Source organism: Miniopterus schreibersii (genome assembly GCF_964146895.1).
Source record: "Miniopterus schreibersii genome assembly, chromosome: 10".
Taxonomy (NCBI): domain Eukaryota; kingdom Metazoa; phylum Chordata; class Mammalia; order Chiroptera; family Miniopteridae; genus Miniopterus; species Miniopterus schreibersii.
Genome location: NC_138110.1, coordinates 35,425,347 through 35,446,650, shown reverse-complemented (window position 1 = coordinate 35,446,650; position 21,304 = coordinate 35,425,347). Strand labels below are relative to the sequence as shown.

Here is a 21,304-nt window from a genome sequence, read left to right as displayed (position 1 = left end):
TCCCTCTGTCTAGGCATCCAGCCTGGATTTTAGATTTTAGTTCCAGCTGCTCAGAGAGTATTTCTGACTTAAAAAAAATATATCTTGGCTGCTCAGATTGCTTCTCCAGATTTTAATTTTATTAATGTCAAAATGTGCTCAATTTTGCAAACTGTGTTTACCAATTAAATGTGTCTTACCCTTTACTTGTTCTCAAGCCAGGTTATTAGTGGCCATCTAACAAGCTGTGGCTAAGTGCCCTGTCTCACTGGTCCTACTCAGTAATGCCTGCCTGCGATAGACCAACAAGACTAAATAAAACATCTATCATATGACCTCCAGCACAGTGCATCAGAGCTTGGCCTCTCAAGTCACAGGAAACTGGTTTTGAAAACAACTAATAGCAGTATCTGCTCCTGGGGTTGCTGGGAAAATTATAAGAGACATGCAAACTAAGAGTGTGGCACAGTGCTTGACACAGAGCAAGTATGTAATGGATGTTAGCATTGATGAATGCTATCATCACTTCCTGAAGACATGAGAAATTTTAAAGAATCAAAGTGAAGTTGTCAGGGGTGTACTGGTTCAACTAATCTTCTCGGTAGACTTGCAAACTAAGAGATTCAGGAAGAGTGCTCGATGCACAAACATGCTGTGAGTGTTGCCAGGTGTGAGCTGTCCTACATACTAGAATACAAAGTGAGTGTGACAAGCCCTGCTCTCAAAGGCTTTAAGGTCAGGACCAGGCTAGACACAAAACTGAAAACACAGGTAGGCACGGGTTCCTGTGGGAGCACAGAGAACAGACACCTGAATTAGCCTGGGACCGCAAGAGAAGATGTCTTTAGATGAATTTTGGTGGCTAAATAGGCACAAAATGTGAAGTGACATGGCACAGGTAAGATGCCCAGGCAGCTCAATCATACTGTAGTTTTTAAATGCAAAGTGGAGGGGCAAAGGGAGGCGAAGTTAAATCATCAACTCTCAGAGTCCCCATTCCTCAAAGTCAAACCCTGGGTCATAGGACCTAGGGGTTCTTACCCTATCTCTGGCACATGCACACTGCTGAATGTGCTTCCTGTGTCATGAAGATTCTGGGGATCTAGCTACTAAAATACTTAGACTAATTTCCACAAATCACAGAAGAAATGTGTTTCATTTAAAAAGAGTAAAGTGGATAAAAAAGCTGTGGAACATACACACCATGGAATACTACACAGCTATAAAGAAGAAAGACCTCGTACCCTTTGACACAGCATGGATGGAGCTGGAGAATATTATGCTAAGCGAAATAAGCCAGGCAGAGAAAGACAAACATCACATAATCTCACTTGTATGTGGAATCTAAAGAACTTAATAAACTGATGAACAGAATAGATTCAGTGACACGGAAGCATGGATCAGACTGACGAATCTCACAAAGGATAGAGGGTTGGTGGAGGGGAGAGATTCACCAAAGAATTCATACGCATACATGCACAACCCAAGGACATGGACAATGGTGTGGAGAGGGACTGGGGAGGGGGGTGGGAAGGGGTGGAATGGGTCATTGGGGAGAAAAAGGGATATCTGTAATATTTTAAACAAAAATAAGCACACACACACAAAATAAAATAAAAAGAGCCAACTGACACTGAGCAATTATATCTGGACCTTTTGGGTTTGGAACCCTGGGTCACTGAAAGTTGCTCCTTGATGACTCCCTTTGTCCTGAAATTAACATGGGGATTCCTTACATGTGGAAGTGCTGGGTCTTGCTCAAGAAGACTTTTGCAGCCCAGGGAGTTCTTGCATGTTCTTAGGTAAGGGAAAGATGCCCTCCCTGGTTTTTGGTGAGTCTTATATACTGTTTCTCATGCTCATACAGTGTCCCATTTTCATGAGCTGCCATACCTCCCGTGTCTCCTCTATGTCCAGGGAACCACTTCCTCTGGCTAAGCTGGATGGGTCAGAACGATGTATGGGATCTAGCCACCTACTGTGGATGACATAAAAATTGTTCTCATAGAACCTCAGAGAAGATTCTCTAAGCTGGAGTCCCTAACCAGAGCAGGGTAGAGACTTCCAGTTGGTCACTGCACCCTAGGCAGGCATGGAAGTGATGTGTGCCACCTCTAGGCTTGGCCAATAAAAAATCTCCAACAAATGATTCTCCCCTGTGTTTTTGCCATCAAGGGGTTGCATGTATGTATCTCAGAGTGACCTTGGAAGCCTCATGGGAAAGACGGAGTCAGTGGCACTCTGGTCCCTGAATGACTATGTGTAGTAGAACCAACCTCCCCTTCCCACCCCAAATTCCCATGACCCGAAACCCAATGACTGCGAAGTAAGTAAGAAATACATTTCAACTTGGCTTAGGTCATTGAAATTTTAAAGTTTGTTACAGTAGCTAGCCTATTTTAACTAGTATATCTGGCTAAATATATTTGTGGCTGATCCACTTTCTTTTTTAAACCAGTACTACAGAAGATTATTCCATGGTTTCAGAGCACTACAATACCTCCTCCTCGTAGAAATCTATTTTGCTAATCCAAAGCCTAGTTATTGCTATGTAACTGAATCAAAGTTTGCAAGATCAGGTATCTATAAAGGATAGGTTGATAACATAAATCAATAAAGGTGGCCTGGTATCAGAAACAAGAAAAAAGAATTACTGAAATACGCTTGCCCTGCTGAAAGAGGAAGTCTCTATTTAATTTCCAACAATTGTTGTCATGTCAGAACACAGGCCATATTGTTAGATCTTCCCATTTTTTGAAAGAATTGGGAGATCCAAAATGTATGTGAATTTTTTCAATTTTCACACCCCACAAGCTACATAAAACACAGCCAATGGCTTTGTATAAAGAGACCTGCAGTATATGAGCTGTGACTTTAAAGTGACACAAAATCCAGTTTTCAGACACGTCCCCCAAACCATCAGGGCCGGCATAAGAAACTAGCCAAGCTCAAGTCTCTAAAACTTAACAAACCAAATTTGGGAAGCCAGTGAGTCCTCACAGTCCTGGAACATGAAACCTACTGAGCCCCAGAGGTGCAGGACCTTGTCTGAAGAGACAGAGAAAAAAACATTAGGCAATTATGATGTTTCACTCAGCCACAGCAGTATGGGAAGACAGACCTTGTGTGCAGTGGGTAATAAGAACCAAGAATCCAAGAGTGAGCAAGAGAAAACTGATACAGAATCTTTAAGCAGCCACTCACACTTTCTGTCACAACCAGCTCTAACAAGCGTCAGCTTTCATCTCTAATGAGTTGACAGCCTGTCGAGGCGACAAGCCCTGCTCTCTTAGTGATGCCATTGCTCCCTTGAACCCCCGGCCGCGGTGCGAAGGATTCCAGTGCCCACTGACTGTCACTTGTGAAACCTCCTGACATGGACAGCAGAGCCTCCTTTCATAGCTCCCGAGGACCCGCAACAGCCCCCGACCCTGGGGATGGAGCATTTCCCAAGTCAAATTTGAAGAGAGGAGGAAGCTGCTGGATGTCCCAGAGCCTGCTTCAAAGAAAAGACAGCCTTCTTTAAGAAATTCCAGTGACATTCTGAAAGACACTGTTTTAACTGCCTGGCTGAGACTAATAAGCTTTGCCAAGTGCGGTCCAGTAACCACTTTGGACTCGGGTGGACTAGGATTTAATCCCCACTATGCAACTTTCTAATGGGCTGTGCTACCGAGCTGTACTTAGGGGAGGGTCAAATGAAATAATGCATATAAAGCACTTAGTACAGTGCCTAATGCATAGGGTACCTTCAAATGGTAGCTTTTGCTATTATGATGGAGAATGACGGTGCATAATGTCAAGGGATTTAGGTAGAGGTTGTATAAAGTGAACACTCGTGTTGTAAACATAATATATACTCAATAAATATTTCTTTAATATAAGAACAATCTTAATTTAAGTCTTAAGCTTTTAAAAGGAGGAAGCTAACAGTTTTTGTTTTTTATCCTGGGGCAAAGAGGGTGGTTCCAGGAACAGTAAGCTGTTGGCTATATTGTACATTCAGCCTGATTTCATTAGGGAAGCTGATATGCAAGGAAACAGATGCAAAGATCATTAAAAGGGATACAGTAATGCCTTGGCTGTTGTGGCTCAGTGGCTAAGGCGTGGGCCCATGTACTGAAGGGTTGAGGGTTCGATTCCTTGTCAAGGGAACGCACCTGGAGTTTGGGTTCACTCCCTGCCCCCTGGAAGGGGAGCAACCAGTCAATGTGTCTCTCTCACATCAATGTTTCTTCTCTTCCCGCCCCCACCCCCCCAGACACTCCCTCCCTTCCACTCTCTCTGAAAAGCTATGGGGAAAATATTCTCAGGTGAGGGTTAACAACAACAAAAAAATGGGATTCCGTAACTGCAACCAACCCCACCGGCCAAAAGGGCACTAAAGGACATTTACTAATGAGGGTGATTAAACATGACTTGATAACCACCAAAAGGCCTGCTGATTAGGGCAGTGAAACCAAGTAGATAAAGAGGGAACCTCACCCTCTCAAAAGAGGCTGGACATTTTATACTAAAAGCGTCTGCACAACTGCCAACAGCACTGTGAGGAAATAATGCTCCTGTTCAGAACACATCTGATGTCGTTTCCAGTGTGGCCCAACCTCATGTCCTGAGAGTCCATGCCAAGCAGATTGTCCACAGGCACTGAGAAAGGTCTACCACGCACAAGGCAAGAAAGAAAACACAGAGGTGTTGTTTGTTTGGTTTTCTTTTCTTAAGCCCTGTTAGCTATTTTGGTGAAGAAATTGGCACAAAACTTAAACAGAGATGCTAACCAAGAGTAGGGAGGACAGGGAGGGCCACCCTGGTCAAGATATTTTGCTTTGCTTTCTTTCTAATCAGTTAGCTCCTTAAGAAGGGTGCTTTCTCTTGGTAGGAAGACGGGCATCTTGGCTAATCCAGCTTCAGGCTGGGCGTTACAGCCTTCCCTAGACAGCTCCTGCAGCCCTGCCTGCGCCTCTAACCACGGACATCCACCAACTACCTAAACCGACCTCTGAGATCTACGCATCCTTTAAACCTGGCCTGATTATAACAAGCTATGTCTGCCTCCAATGGCACAGTCTCCAACCACATCTTGAGGTGACACACATGCTCCATAAAATAGGAGCCATGTGTAATAAAAATCGGCTAAAGCTTGTCTGAAATGCAACATGGCACCCATCCATTTCTGAGGCCCACTGTTGTAAAGAGATAATATCTTAAAACCCCACACAAACCTAATAAAAAGTAATGAATCATATTCTGTTGCTAAAAAGGCTTAATGCACACTACTACATAGAAATGGAATTTCTTACAGGGAGCTATTCTATTTATGGAAAATAGAATGCAGTGTATTTCACAAAACTGAACTTCTCAGGAATGGACCATGATTTTAATATTTAGAGCAATGATATGTATTTAGAAAATGGAGAAGCATTTGGAATAAATTCACTTAGAAAGTGGGAGTATTAAATAAATATGTATTTCTTTCCTTCAGAAAAAAGATAAATAATAAATCATAAAACTTTGAAAAAACCTTGACTAATTCAGTTGGAGAATTTATCCTAATAGATATAACAGAAAGCTCTAGTACTGAAAACAGCATGGAACTGGCCCAAGAGCAGACAAACAGAACAAGCAGTAGAGCACAGAGAGTCAGGAAGCCCATCCTCAGACTCACACACATACAACCACTTGCTTTTTGTGCAATGAATTGCTGCAATACAGTGGAAAAGAGTTATCTTTTTAGTAAACCGTGCTGGATATCCACAGAGGAAGAAAACAAAAGGAACTCTGATCGATATCTTGTACCAAATGAATAATCCATTACAGACGGATCACAGATATAACAGGTAAAATAGAGCTTCAAGGAGACAATATAAAGATTTTTGGAGGAGGTGATTCAACCTTGGAGTAGACAAAGTTTTCTTAAATAGGATATAAAGTCACAAACCATAATGAAAAAAATTGATAAACTGGACTTCACTGAAATAAAAACTTCTGTTCATCATAAGATACCATTAGGAGAATAAAAAAGTAAGCTGCAGAATGGGAGGAGATAGTTATAATACATTTATCTGGCAAAGAACTGATATTCATAATATATAAAGATGTCCTACAAATCAGTAAGAAAAAGACAGACAACCCAAAAGAAAACTAGACACGTGAGATGAACAAAAAGTTCACAGAGAAGATATCAAAATGGCAAGTCAGTAAGAACATCCTAATTAAATCATAATAAGACACACTATCAGAGTGGCTAAAAGTTTAAAAGACTGAAAACACCAAGCGCCAGTGAGGATGCAGGACAACTGGAATTCACACACGACTGTGGCAAGGGGAGGTGTGAACTGATATAGTCACTTTGGAAAACCGGCAGAAAGGATCGTACTAAAGCTGCACATATGCACATTCCTGTGCCTGCCCAGAAGTTCAATCTCTGTGCATCTAACACCAGAAATACACCTAAATACACACACACAAAAGAATGCTCATAGCAGTTTCACACATGATAACGGGATCAATTCAAATGCCCAAGTGTGGTAGAATGGATAAATGAAATGTGGTTAATTCTTATAATGGAATGCTATTCCGTAGCAATAAAAATGAACTACGTCTAAATATGGTATGGAGGAATCTCGCCGATACAATGTTGAGTAAAGGATGCCAAACAGGAAAAGTACCTACTATATGACATCCATTTTCATAATAAAATCCAAAAGCAGGTAATGCTAATCTGTGGTGACAGAAAAAAAAAAACCTGGTTATTTTTGGCAGACAGCACACTACCTGGCAAGGGGTTCAAGGGAAGCTTCTGGGATGCTGGGCATATTCTTTGTTGATATGAGTTAAACCTGTGGGAAGCCTTCTGCTTCTGGTGGGAATACAGAAAATCATGAGAATATAATTTGCACTCTTATGCCAAGAACAAGACAAATAAGTTACTAAATCATAGACTTTGGAAACTGTAAGATAGCTGAGAACAAAATGAGGTTTAACAGAACAAAAATAAAGAAACTGACAAGCCTTTCCCAGGAGAAAGAAGACCCATAGCTGCTTCTACCCCTGGAAGAGCGGTGAGAGGAAGAAGAAAGGAATCTGTCATTAAATCGTAAAAGGACAAATCACCCTACCCTGACTTTGAAAGAAACCTTAGTGGCCCCGGTGGATAGGCTTGATGGAGTCACACCCTGAGGGAGTTTGCTCCCACCACGAACTGTTTCCCACAGGCCTTTACCTGGTGCACCACAGGGCACACCAAAGTTTGGATGCAGGGCCAAAGATCTGTCCTGCAAAGGAGGAAGTCTGGATTTGATAATTTCCCCAGAGTGGATGGGGGTGTGAAACCAGAAGCAGGACACTCATGAGGATGCTGTTGCAGGATGGTGATGATTCTGACCTAAGTTAAGGTAGTGGCCCTGGTGATGGAGATAAGTGAATGGATTTCATGAGCGACTTTAGAAGTAAAGGAGGCAGAAACGTTGGTGTAGCATTCCTACACTGTATATTTCATTCTGCTATTATCAGGCAAAATTAGAATGCATAAAAAAACCCATTATATAATTTTGTCACCATTTTCTATAATGAAAACTGCAAATGTAAATCATAGCAAAGGATCAGAGATAGGCAGAGGCTCTTAATCTAGGCTAAAAGGCCATCAAAGAACCAAGAAGCTACCAAAGGACACCACAAGAAGACCAGTACTAAGTACAGAAATTAGCCACAGCAAACAATATAAAGAAAGTTCCAGAAAAATCTTCAAACTATCAGGGAAGTGGGTAAGAAGCAACATATTCATGCCCAAGAGTTTATCTGGTGGCAAAGAAAAAAATTCAGAGGGTCAGAAAAAGAAAAGGCTGAAGACTTATGATGATAATTTTAATAAACCTTTGCAATAGATACGTTTTACCATTTGATCTCAAGCATCAATCTAAGTGGATAAAGTCAATAAAGGAAGTAAGTCTTTCCTAAAATAATTACAACAATACAACTTCATTAAACAGTTTCCTAAAGGGATGGGGTGGGATAGAGAAAGAACCAGATCAGGTGGCACCTAGTGCCCTTGTCCAGATCCTTGGATGCTGAGAAATATCTTGGTTCTGACCTCTAAACCTACAGTTCTATGCAGCATCTAGTTATGACTGGTATCCTTCCACTGATTACTATTTTTACTGAAGTTTCATTGAGTTGGGTTTAAGTTTATGCACAATGACATGAAACATAAAATACCAGGAGAAGATTTATGAAATAATGTGATCAACATATTTTTGCTAATCTTGAACAAGGCTCAGGAAAGTGAAAGGACAGATAGATTACAGAGTAAGCCAAACATGAATTTTAATACCCAAAGGCAGTTATAAGCAAGAAACTCTGGGGTATATTTATAGAGCCACTTTAATTAGTCAGTATTCAAAACAGCTTTACACAAAAGTCAAGTTTTCAACAGACTTTAAATACTCTTCTAAATGAGAAAGTTGCGGAATACGGTAAACGGAGCATGGAAGCTGAAAGCCAAGCTTGAGTTCTGGCTTTGCCAGTCCAAACTCTGAGACTAAATCGTGCAACTTGCTACAAAGGTAAAATGGAAAACTCTAACAGGTTCCCACAAAGATTAAACACAACAATGGATGTGAATGTGCCTTGCAAAACAAAAAGTAATATGTTATTTCCTCAAAAAAGTAAAGAAAGGGGAAGGAGAAAATATGTTTATGGAAATTTGATTTTATTCAAGTTTACAGTCCTATCTACATATGTACCTAAAACAGAATACATCTGGATTTACTGACAATAATCCAGGACACAATAATTTTGAATTCTTTTTCTGACTATTTGCATTAGTAAGTGAAAATGACATAACTATCAAATGTATCATGGTGATTTTTCATGGAGTACATTAATATCATCCAGGTAATTTTTAGAACTCTATCAGAGTAGTTAGTTAAGGCTGTAACATACGACAGACCTGGAATCAAATCCTGCATCTATCACTTTCTAGTTGTATGAGTTCATAGAATTCAACCACAGTTAGGCTCTGTTTTCTATCTCAGAAATGGGGATATTTAATGGTATAATATCACAGTTTTAAAATATCACAAGATTTAAGAGATAACAGAATTTAATGTATGTAGTATATAGTATATAGCCCAGACCTCATAAATGTTAGCTATTTTGATATCTGAAATGTTACTTCCAAGCAGATGAAGTTCTTTGTTTTCCACCTTCAACAAGAATGCCATCCCTTGTGTACACAGTGCTCTAGAAACTCATGTTATTTTATAGCCAGATGGGAACTTCAACGTTTATTGAGCAACGATAAGCTCGGTACCATGAGAGACACTATGGATACAAAGATGAACGAGACATTGTCTCTGACTTCAAATATTTCTCAAGAACCCAAGACTTGTGAGGGCAGATATCTGTGAACTCTGCCCACCTCTGTATCCCCAATAATTATAGTAGTACCTGGAATGTTGAATAGTACCTGGAATGGCAAATGTTTGTGAAATGAATAGTCCAGTGTTTTTTCTTCTAGACATATAAATATCTAAAGCCCAACATAGGAAACTGCTTTTACTTATGTTTTGGACATCCAAGGAAGAAAAACCGTAAAGAAAATTATTTTTATTAGTACAAATAGAATTGAGTTACATCCTAGGCTGCTTTAAACAATGTTAATGATTTTCTTACAAAATAAATATGATGCTTGAGACTCCGAAAAAAAAATTCAAGAACTGTGCAGCACATGTTGAAAAAAGTTTAAACACCAGGTGTTTAATAATGTGATAACAAAAACGAAATTTGACACCATGATCTTACTGCATGTATTCACATTTGTCCCATCACTTAAATGACATGATCATAACATTTTATTTCAAAGATCTAAAATACAGCTTACCTGGTCTTCTTCTCCTCCTCCTTCTTCATCATATTTTAAAATATTATCTCTTACATCATCTTCGGGATCAATTAAAAGTTGCTTGGCCTGGCGTTCTTTATCCCGGCGCTTCATCCATACCACAAACATCAGAACGAGGACTGGTGTAGGAAAAAGAGTAAAAAAAGCATAATACTGTAATTTTTAAAACTTGATCTGTGGAACCATAGTCGGCAACACTAATAATTTATACTTCTGTGGGTTGAAAGCTTGTAATACTTCTTTTCCTCTATTATCTACTTCTGACCTCACATTAAGAGACACAAGACAAAGCAGGACCCTACCTCTGGGTGGGTTTAGAGTGTGAAGATCTGGATCCCAGGACCCAGTGCCCTGTGATCTCATTGTGCGAACGCCTTTCCTCAGTTCCGTCATCTACAATGGGGACAGTAACTATTTCTATCTTTTACTTTGGCTTGCTAGAGGATATTGCTCTGAATAAAATGGTGTGTAAATTCTAAAACAACAAACAGCAAGTTAAACTGTTACTTGTTAGTGAAGGGCTGTTTCATTTAAGGTGGTCAGTCATTACTATACTCCCAGGTCAGGGAGAACTGTACTTCTCAGGGAGAGTAAGACGGGTGAGATGCCAAGTTGACTTGGGTGGGAAGCTGGAACTGGATCAGCAGTGGCACTTTGAGGATTTTTTTTTTAATCCTCACTTGAGGATATTTTTCCCTTGCTTTTCAGAAAGAGTAGGGAGGGGGAGAGAGAGAGAGACATCTACGTGAGATGAGACACATGGATTTGTTGCTTCCTGCACATGCCTGACTGGGGCCAGGGATCGAGCCTGTGCCCTTGGCCAGAATCCATCTCGGGACCCTTCAGTCCGCAGGATGACTGATGGTCTAACCATTGAGTCAAACTGGCAAGGGCGAGGATTTTTAAGTTCCAAAGATGGGTGTTTTTCTACTGCACTATTGTGCTTTCCCTTTCGTACTAAACTGCAGGTTTCAGGAAGGAAGGCTGGGGGATTAGCCTGTGCACTGAAATAACATTAGGCTTTCATGCTTTACACTTTTGTGCCAGGTTTAGAATCATCAATTTTCCAGAGGGCTGATGTTAAAATCAGCACCAATTCATTTTCCTTCAAATGCTATAGTCACTTCTTCACGCCATAATCCATCACTTCTAAGTCTTTCTTGATAAGGTTGGCATACATGCCACATTTTAGTTGAAATTGAAACATATCCCTAAGTGCACATCTAGGAACGCTTTCTCTCTAAAATCCGGAGATATTGGTTTACATCCCGAAGCAAAAGATTTAATGACTCCTATTTGAGCACATTTTTATTATTGGCCATAAAGGTAAACATCCTCCCTTTAAAGCCAGATACATGATCTCATTTGCCATTGTTCCAAGGGCTAAATCTAGCAAGTGGATTATTAGGATAGCAAGTAGGTTTCAAATTATAGTCAAAATAGTCTCCACACAGGAAGTAAAAAATGCTCAGGCTTCTATAGTAATTGCTTAGAATAAAGGGACAGAATTCTAAATTACCAGAACACTTGTAAATGGCCAACATTTTCAAGTAAGTGATCGGTGCATAGCATGATCGCACAATAAACTAAGTCCTGCTGCTATTCAACAATAAAATACGGGGCCTGGGCAATTTATCCTTTTAACCTGCATGCTTAGAAGTGGTTCCTAAAGTACTTTCCAGTGGTTAATTTCTTGCATTCCACTGAACCAAAGATTGCAAAGTATCTTACAAAGGAGTTATTCCTTAATCTAGACTTGCTCTAAAGACAGAGAATTATTGAGCTGTGTAATCATTTCTATTATCAAATGTGCTATACGAACTATAATTTCTCACTATTTTACACTGTCTCCTTCAGAAACAAATACCTTAATCCCTGCATGACTGGCCCAGGTTGCTGACCGTGCTTTATAGGAACAAAAGGAAAGCGATATACTTATTTTCTTAAATCATCAACTACATGCCATAAATTCATACTCAAATCATAAGATAAATGCTCAAACTAAGGACTGTCTAAATTTTCTAAAGAAAGAGGTTGTTACAGCTCTGAAGCCACTGGCATCAGAAAATGGCAACGGGGCATGGAAGACGCAGGCTGGCTGTGTCTGCTGCAAGCATGTAAGGGCCCAGGGTTCTTCTCCTCATTTCAAAGTGGAATTGACTGTCTCATATAAAGGGTGTCCCAAAAAAACATACACACACTTTAACAGCGGATAGCTGTTAAATGAAAATGAAACGTATTTTAATAAACACTTCCTTTATAATTATTCAAAGTGTGTGCATACATTATTTTGGGACACCCGGTAAGATTGGCAAGAAAGCACTTAGAGGTCGAAGAAAAGTGTTAAATTACTTTGAAAGGCAACATCAACAGGTTCCTTTGGTAAAACATCCTAGAAGTGAAAAGAATTAAAATCTAAGAGCCAAAGAAAGTACTTACTGAGCAGTATGATGATGCAAAGCAGGATGGCAATGATGGCTCCAGTGCCAAGCCCGGCACCCACAATTCTATCTACATCTGTGCAGTCCCCGTTGGAATCACACTGGCACACCTTCACACGAAGGATGGAGCTATTTGATTTGGGAGGATTACCCGAATCTGTGATTATGATTGGAACTTCATATATCCCAGCCTCAAGAAATTTTATCTTTAAATTAAGCTGAGCAAAATCACCTACATAAAAAAAAAATACAGTTTGAGAGTTAATACATATTATGATGAAAACCATGTAACATTTTCTAGAATGTATGTAATAGTATATGTAAAGCAGATTACAACCATGCTGCTTTGTGAAGGCATTTTTTTGGCTTTAAGGGCTTTAATATCTTATTTAAACTTTAAGTAGTTTTTAAAAATATATTTAATGAGAAGATTATAAAGCACCTAAAATTAACTTTTCATACCAAGCTTCAAAATCTCTCAACTGCACATATATTCAAATAATTAACCTGTTCTTACCATTAAGCCGAGTGATGGTCCAATTTCTCTTAATGTTCACTGGAGACAAAGGAAGATCAAAAGCAAATGGTCCAGCATTTGGATCAATGTCATAATCAAGTGCTGTGATGTTAATTGAATTGGGGGCTGGAGTTTCACAAGTCTCTGCCTCCTGAGGTAACACTTGAGGGGCATTGTCATTAATATCAAGTAAATAGATCTGCAGTGTTCCCGTTCCACTCATTGGAGGAATTCCTTAAAAGAAAGAAAAATTACAAACTGATGCTGAACAATTCTCTCCCATGAGCCTCAACAGCTGTGGAATTTCCAAAACATCCAGCCTTCCTGCTCTTATCCTTGCATAATCCTGGAAGGATCTAGTTGCCATAGCACCTGAGCAGACTGTTTTCAGAGCAAGGCCACTTCTTGTTTTCTCTCTAGGATAAGCCTGAGCTGCCACCGCTGGTGTGTAGGAGCTGAGTGCAGTGACAATGTGTGCCCCTGCTGAGGGCATTTCCCGGCCTGCCTTGCCCTCCTGTCCATTGCTCTGTGCCCTGTGCCCACCATGTGGGGAATGTAAGAGAAGCAGAACATAGCACCAGGCTTGTGATCTTGTGGACCCTACCTTTGATGGGAAACCAAGGCATGTGCATGAAAGAACATAAAAATGCTTTTAAAGCTCAAACACTGGTATGAAATACTGAAACAGTCTACAGACCCACAAAGCTCATCTTGGGAAGAAACACCATGGAGAAGATAAATGATATTTATTGATCAACCAACCACCTCCTTGAGAAAGTATGAGGTTGCTGTATTACCTTACTCCATTGTAAACCCATGAAGTAGGTTCAGAAAGATGAGGAACCCGAGTCTCAATGAGCTGCACACTCATAAGTGGTAGGGTTGTTACTAAAGCTTGATCTCACTGACCCCAAATCTACTCTCCCTCCACCATATAATGCTGTCTCTATTACTTCTTGTGATAATTTAGTCTAGTGATTTGGCCTGCGTTACATTAGAAATATTTATATAAGTATATACAGTAAGTCTTCGCTTAACATCATCAATAGGTGACTTTAAGAGAAACAACGTATAACAAAACCAGTTTTACCATAGGCTAAGTGACATGAACAAAAGGTAAGTTCTTATGACAGCTCATTCATGTTATAATGAGAAGGTGCTGAACAAAGTGACATTATTTAGGAAACTGCTGTAATGTAGCATAAATACTATATTATACATAAATATGTAATTAGGTTATTTAATTATATAGCTTATATATTATATAAATATACCGTAATAGTAATATAGCCATCTTTTGAATAAGGCTGCATACAGAACCCAGAGGTTTAAGTGACCTGCCCAAGGACATACAACTAGGAAGGAGCACATATACATTCCTGAGAAGGGGACAAGAAGCAGTCTGCATGGACCTCTCTGAGGAATACAAATGGTTCTGAAAGCAGAAAGAATTAAGGTGGAGGCAGAGTGGCCAGATGGAGGCAAGTTTCTAATACCACCATGACCGCTATAATACTCCAATACATTTGATAAACGTTCAAATGTACTATCGCATTTAATATTATTTGACTCTCATAACGACTCTATAGAATAAGCAAGCAGCAAAAACAATGTATTAATAATAAAACTAAGGCACAGCAAGTATGAGAGCTTGCCCAGTCAAGAAAGAGCAGAACTGGGGCTCCAAATCCAGCCTTGTGGTTTGAGGTCAAGTGCATTTGCAAAGCATCCCAGCGACACAGATTTAACCGCCTGCATCAGACACCCTTTCAATTAGAAAATAATTCACCCTGGTGAATGAGAAATTTGTTTGCGACTCACAACCAACATACACATATATAATTTTATAGCTTTTTAAACTGCAACATAAGGGTGCAAGGTATATTACTTTAAAGTCTACCAAGAAGGGAAGCTACCGCTCACACACGGCGAGGGAGCATAAGACAGACACTAATGCTGTGCTCTGATGTGCGATGGCAGGAGCTGTTTCTCCCAAGTTTCAATTCTAAATATTTGAACATTAGCTCTCATATTAGAAAGGATATGAAAAATATTGCTTTGGCTCTGTCACCACATAGACTTATGACAGATAACGATCTCATTGAATCTTATTATACAGGATTCGGAAAGGTTCATTGAAACTGTTCTTATCAAAAGTGTTTGATGGGCAGCGTTTTATAAGCTGCACATCTTGACCACCAAATTGAAGCCTGCTATTTTTATCAGATGCTAACATGCAGAGTTGAACAGTGAAAGGGGTTTAAAACACGGTTGTGATTCAGTTTTGAAACTATTAACACCCAATGGAAATATTTCAGTGTTTAGTTTGTGCCAGGTACTGTTTTAAAAACTTTATGTGTACGAGCCATTTTATCTTCCCCAATACACTATGAGTGAGGTGCTGCTACCACTATCCCTATTTAACAGAAAAGGGAGAGGGACAGATTTGAAATTTTGTTGCCAATCCCATAGTTAGAAAATGGTAGAGCTGGAGTCTGGACCCTGGGGGTCAGAGCTTACACTCGTTAAGCACATATATTACTAAAAGCTAATAAGGCAAAATAAGTCCAACACCAGGTTCACACAAACTGCTTTGATCTTATACATTTAAAAATGTACCGTTTATTAATCTCAACTATTTAGAATCTAGCAAAGACCCAGGAAAAAAAAGTGCTAAGCTACGTTCCAAAACCAACACACTAAAGCTCATGTACTCAATTATCTCAACTTATGCATGAAATTAAGAGTTTCCTAGCTCATGGCAGACTAGGGACAGAGAATTAGAAAGAGGAAAAATGCCAGAGACAGATAAACTGATGGCAGCAGAAATATAAAAAAGACCACCTCAAAAAACATAGTGCCTGGGCCACTGAGGACAGATTCAACCTGCAATAACGAGGCATCAATGTGTAACGGCAGAAAACCACAAAGGTTTATCACCACAACACTAGGCCCCCATGGAGGATGTATAGACATTATAAAACACACAGAATATGTCATAGATACCCCAGTGGAAATGGAAAATAGAAGCTGGGGCTTAAGAGTAATAAAGGTCCTTTTTCTAGACAATTGGGTTTCGTAGAAAACTTCATTTCCTGATGATGCATTCAGGATGAGGCTCTCCTCTCTTTAACAACGCACAGGATAACACAATGACTGTATTTAATTACGTACCATTGTCAGAAGCAAGGAAAGTAGCATTATATATATTGTTTTTCACATTGGGTGATTCTCTGTCCAAAACAGCAATTGTAGTTATTTGCCCATTCACAGGATCTATTCTTAGCCAATTGGCAGGATCGGATAATTTTGTGTATCTACAAAACGAAAGCGCAATAAGTTTAATTAATTTTTTTACATGAAAGTTAAAAAATAAAGCATACTTTACTGGTTTACTTCCAAATGCAAGCAGCTCATTACCTTGCATTTTGTAGGTGATGGTTGTAAATACATCTTTAATGTGGGAAGTATTTCTGTGACAGCAATTTGGGGAGATGCATAAAGGTTGTGTATGGGCAGGCAGGAAACACCAGATGGGTGTTTGAGAGGAAGACTAGGAGCTTAGTCTCTCTACCGTGGGCTCTGGTGGGTTTGACAGACCTTGTTTTTAACCTACTGTCTAGTTCAATGGGTAGCAATGGTGCAGATGTAGTAGCTCAAATATGCCTTCTAAATCAGCAATAGCCCTAATGTATGGGACTTAAGAGAAACGATAAGGTGAATTTTCTTTCAGAGAATACTCCTAAAATGCTTACCACCTTATCGTGGTGGAGATGAGGTCATAGTGGGGAGACCCCCATAATCCCATCCCTAGTAGGATCTTCCACAATGGGGCAAGCCTCAGAACTACACCCTTCAAAGGAAGTCCCAGAGTCTGAATCTGTACGAAGCAGATTATCATTTTAAACTCCTTCTTTATCTGGGGCAGGGGGCTTTTTAAGCTTAGATAACCAATACACAGATTGCAAAAAATGTCCTGTGTTTTGAGAGGTAAAAAGTTGTAGGATTCAATACACCGATGAAGTAGCTATTTATCTATGTTGATTTTACTGTATAGAGAAATAGAGAAGATATACAGTTATCTGTTAGCAGCAGTTCTAAAAGAAGTTAAATAAAACATGAGCTAATTTTAAAAATTATCATCACCAGCAATGAATGGTTGTGTGGGGTGTGCTCTGTCAACCATCTACTCCCCTCATCAGGAAGGATAAATTTGATTTTGCTGAAGTTGGAAATCTTTACAGGTATATTTTGTAAGTCCTATAACTACTGTACAGGTAGGAGATGAAAATAATTAGCTCTTATATTTTGGTTTTGACATGAATTTTCTTCTTGATGTGTGAAGAAGAGATAAATGTCATAAGCTTCTGAATATCTCCTGTTTACTTACATTAGAAGCTTTTTGTGATTATGGTATAAAAGCACACGCTAAATTATTATTAAATATTTAAAAAAGGAAATGAGGCAGAAAAAAAAGAGGCAGAAAACCTTTTCTTCTTTAAATAAGCCCAGAGTAGATCCATTCTTATATTTCTAATGTACTATATTCATTGATTTACCGAGGAAACTTCATCAAAGAATCAAAAATAACCTTGTAATAAGTAGTTTTGGTTCAAATGGAAATTATTACTCAAATGATAAATTTTATGCACAAGGCGGACCATAATGTAAATTATAAAAACAGCACAAATGGCATCTGATACCTAATATTTTGCTGCATATATCGATCTGGGTCCTGAGCAGTAAACGTTGTTAACATGGTACCGGCATGAAGGCCTTCTTCTTGGCGAATGATCTTGGGATTTGGGACAAAATTAGGATTTTCATTCACATCAATAACTGTAACAGATACAGTTGCTGTTGACTGAGGTGGATGCTGAATACCCTTGGCTAATGGCACTTGATTTTCTGCAGCAACAGTAAGGACAAACATCCTATTTGTTTCAAAGTCGATTGGCTAGAAAAAAAAGGGAAACCGTATTTGTAGGAAATGATAATTTCATTTTGCAGTTTATTCTTCTATCAACTCCTTTTCCAAAACATTAATTTTTCATTCACTATGCCATAGCTTCTTCTCAAATTTCTGGAAAACATGTATTAGCATGGTCAGTGATCGAAATATTTATCACAATTTATGTAAAATATTTATAAATCTTGATTTATGGTCACAGAACAACACATATTATTGTAATGACTGAGTTTATTTAGCTACATCCAAAAACTTGATTATTTTTAAAAACAGTGTCGTTGATCAAAAGTACTAAATAAACAGATCAAGTGAGAACATGATGTCTGGATTGTACTCATTAACTCTGGTGCACAGACTACTCCTATGTAGGAAACCTTTTGCCAGTTTGTTTTGATAAAGTGAAAGAAATAAAAGCTAGGAAATGCAATTTTTCATAAAGCTAAACTCATTCAATTTAAAAGTTTATTCATAATTTGATATGTACATTTTAAAGTATATACACATACATACTTAAAAAAATAATGGTGTTTGTAAGTAGAAGAGTTTTTTGCTGTTTTTTTCTTACTTAGAAAACAAAAACTCTGCTTTCCAAAATAATTTTGGGCATTTTAGTAGTCTGTAAAAACCCCAAATCTAAGAACAACATCTAGATAGATGCAATGCACAAACTGCACTAATGTAAATATTAACTTCCAAAGTTCCACAGAATTCTACTATCAACAGAAAAGTTACCAGGAGTTCAAAGGGACCAGAGTGGACTTTCATTCTTAACTTCCACTGACCCCGTTCCAGTGGAGGTGCAGATAAGCAGTACTGTGCAGGAGTAACATGAAAAATGAGCTTGGAGAGCAGTCATGCTTATCTTAGAATGATCAAGAGCTGATGCTGACAAGAAAGCCACCTTATTAGCCCAAACCGCACCAGTTTCTTACCCTAGACCACCTCCAAATCCTCAAACACATAGTTTTCTCTAAAATTCCCACTTCAGCTTCCCTTTCTCAATTATTTTAAACAAGACAGTAGAGAAGCCAGAAAGTAAGACAGAATTCTTTTGAGTGATCTTGTTAGCCACATGAAACATCCCCGACGTTAACATTTATTGATGCTCAATAGTAGGCACAGCTAAATGGTAAGAGCTTTCACATGCATCAAGCTTCCTCACCCTCAGAATAGCCCTGTGGCGCAGGTGCTGTTCCCATCCTCACTTTCTGCGTGAGGAATCTGAGGCTTACTGGGGTGAAGGCTGGCCAAGGTCAACATACCAAGGGCAGAGCTGGGGTTAGAACACAGAGGGTTAGGTTCTGGGGCCCATGCTTATGATCACTATGGGGGCAACAACCATTCTACTCACACACATAAAATTCTTGGCAACTGACACGTTAGTGTACCTTTCTATGTACAGCCAACATCTGGGTTTTCTTACAAATCAGGAGTTTTGGGATAGGAGGAAGAAAGCAAATCTCTTCACTGGGCAGACAGACAGAAGAGATGTTCACTTTAAAGAGCTTTTGCATTAGCGCTGTGTAGTTATTACACTTGATGTTAACATCCCCTTTACTTTCAGCACTTGGAATTTTTTTTTTTTTTAATTAAAGATCAGAAGAACCAATTTCTTAAAGCCTTGAAAATAGTATTTAAAAACAGCAATGTAAATTCAAAGCCTTTCAAAAGCATGAGACCTCTTCTTGCCTACTCATGCCATTTTACTTTTGTGATATTTTCAGGTTTGTTCCCTGAGCCAGTATCTAATAGCAACCTGTAGACATAAAAATAGTAGGTGTGGGGCAGCATTCCTCATAGCAACCCACTGATGATCCAAACTTCAGGATGTGACGTATCACCCACACACCTACACTGACGGGTGACACAGTGGAGGGCTGCCCTGTCCTCAGATTGTGAACGCCATCCAAACTAATTGTAAAACAATAAAAATTCCAGGGATCATGTGAGAATATCTATGTTGCCCTCGACATAAACTACAAGGTAACAAATGTGACTCCTCGAAATACATTAGCTTCAGATTTAGAGATGTCTGAAAGAGAAAAGTCTTAAGACTGAATAATAAACCAAGGGGGTAGGGAGCACATACTGGTCGCCGCAGAGTGGCCGTCAGATCGATGGCACAAGTTGCACTTACCTTCACCACGGTGACTAAGCCATCGTTGCTGTTCGGGTCGGTCTGAATGGCAAAGCGCCCCGTAGGGTCCCCACCGCTGATCCTGTACACTGCATTCCAGGAAGGCGTGTGGGGCTGGTCCTTATCGGTCACAGTTAGATTGGCCACTATGACATCCACCCTGTTTTCAGGGACTTCACCGTAGAACTACAAAAAAGAAAAAAGCTCGGTCAGAGGAGGGACATGGACCAAGGACAGTGTGTCTCGATGACCACACCACCCTGAATTTACTGGCCCATTAAATCTTTATTCTCCCCACTAAACATGGAGATCATAACGCAGGTAATCACAGCATTTATGTTCGACTTTAAAAATAGTGTAACATTTCCTGGCAGTCAATTTTTTGCCAAATTATGTCACAGTTTCATTAATATGAAAATGAGCATCCATTTTGAGTATTGGGGTGATTAATGGGAGGTGGGAGGGAAAGAATCTGTCTGAGGGAAACAATTTTCCACAAGAGATAATCATATGCTGATGAAGTAGTAAAAATCAGTCATGTAATTCATGTACCTAAAAATATTTGTAAGTATTTTGTTATAACAGCACAAAGTTTTGGGGGAGCATTTCTTCCAAGCAGCATATTTTAACAGCTTTATCAGCAGACGTGGTGACTAAGAGAAAAAAAGTTACTTTGGTGCCTCATTTGAAACCCTGGTTCAAGTGACAGAAAGCGTCTGAGTCAGTAGCCATTCTACAATTAGGTTAAGCAAGTTCCACCTCAATTTAACACAGTTATCATTCATGACAAAACTTCCCAGGAATGGACCACGGACCTAACGTTCTATGAGTGACAGTCTGTACTTACTGTCATGGCAGTAAACTCCGGAGGATTGTCATTGACATCTGTCACCGTGATGACAGCCGTGGCCGTGTTCGAGAGGCCGTATGTGGGGCTGCCTTCCGTGTCTGTAGCTTGAATGATTAAAGTATACTGTTGCACTTTCTAAAAAGACACAAAGATAACATAAATAAAACTAATTCCTCAAGAAGACATAACAGTTGTTCTGTAAATGGCTCTTTATTACACACAAAGAGCACAGCATCTTTCATTCTGATTAACACCACTTGAAATTTCCCGAGGGGAGCTGACTTTAACTTGCAAAGCGCAGGCCTGGTCTTTGTCTGGAGAGCTTTCACTATATATTTTCACCTCTACTCGTGGCAAGAAACGCAGGGCAGATGTGTGAAATTCACAGCTAAGCGGAAACTTCCAGCTGGTTTCTACCTTCCCTTTTCTGAATTTCTCAACACCCAAGTGCATGTGATCAAGCATTAAGGTCCACTGATTTCATTTATTTTATCACATGTTAATTTCTAC

General features: G+C 39.4%; 1 protein-coding gene across 1 annotated transcript in view; it reads right to left on the bottom strand.

Moving 5' to 3' along the window:
* The window catches only part of CDH2 (cadherin 2), a 208,630-nt gene that overhangs the window by 19,489 nt on the left and 167,837 nt on the right, over positions 1-21,304 (bottom strand). The window contains exons 8-14 of the mRNA XM_081150215.1: positions 20,792-20,929; positions 19,945-20,130; positions 17,542-17,795; positions 16,013-16,155; positions 12,839-13,072; positions 12,320-12,553; positions 9,860-9,999 (exon numbers count right to left, since the gene is read on the bottom strand). Coding sequence (XP_081006341.1) covers positions 9,860-9,999; positions 12,320-12,553; positions 12,839-13,072; positions 16,013-16,155; positions 17,542-17,795; positions 19,945-20,130; positions 20,792-20,929 — 1,329 coding nt within the window. The remainder of the gene's footprint in view (positions 1-9,859; positions 10,000-12,319; positions 12,554-12,838; positions 13,073-16,012; positions 16,156-17,541; positions 17,796-19,944; positions 20,131-20,791; positions 20,930-21,304) is intronic.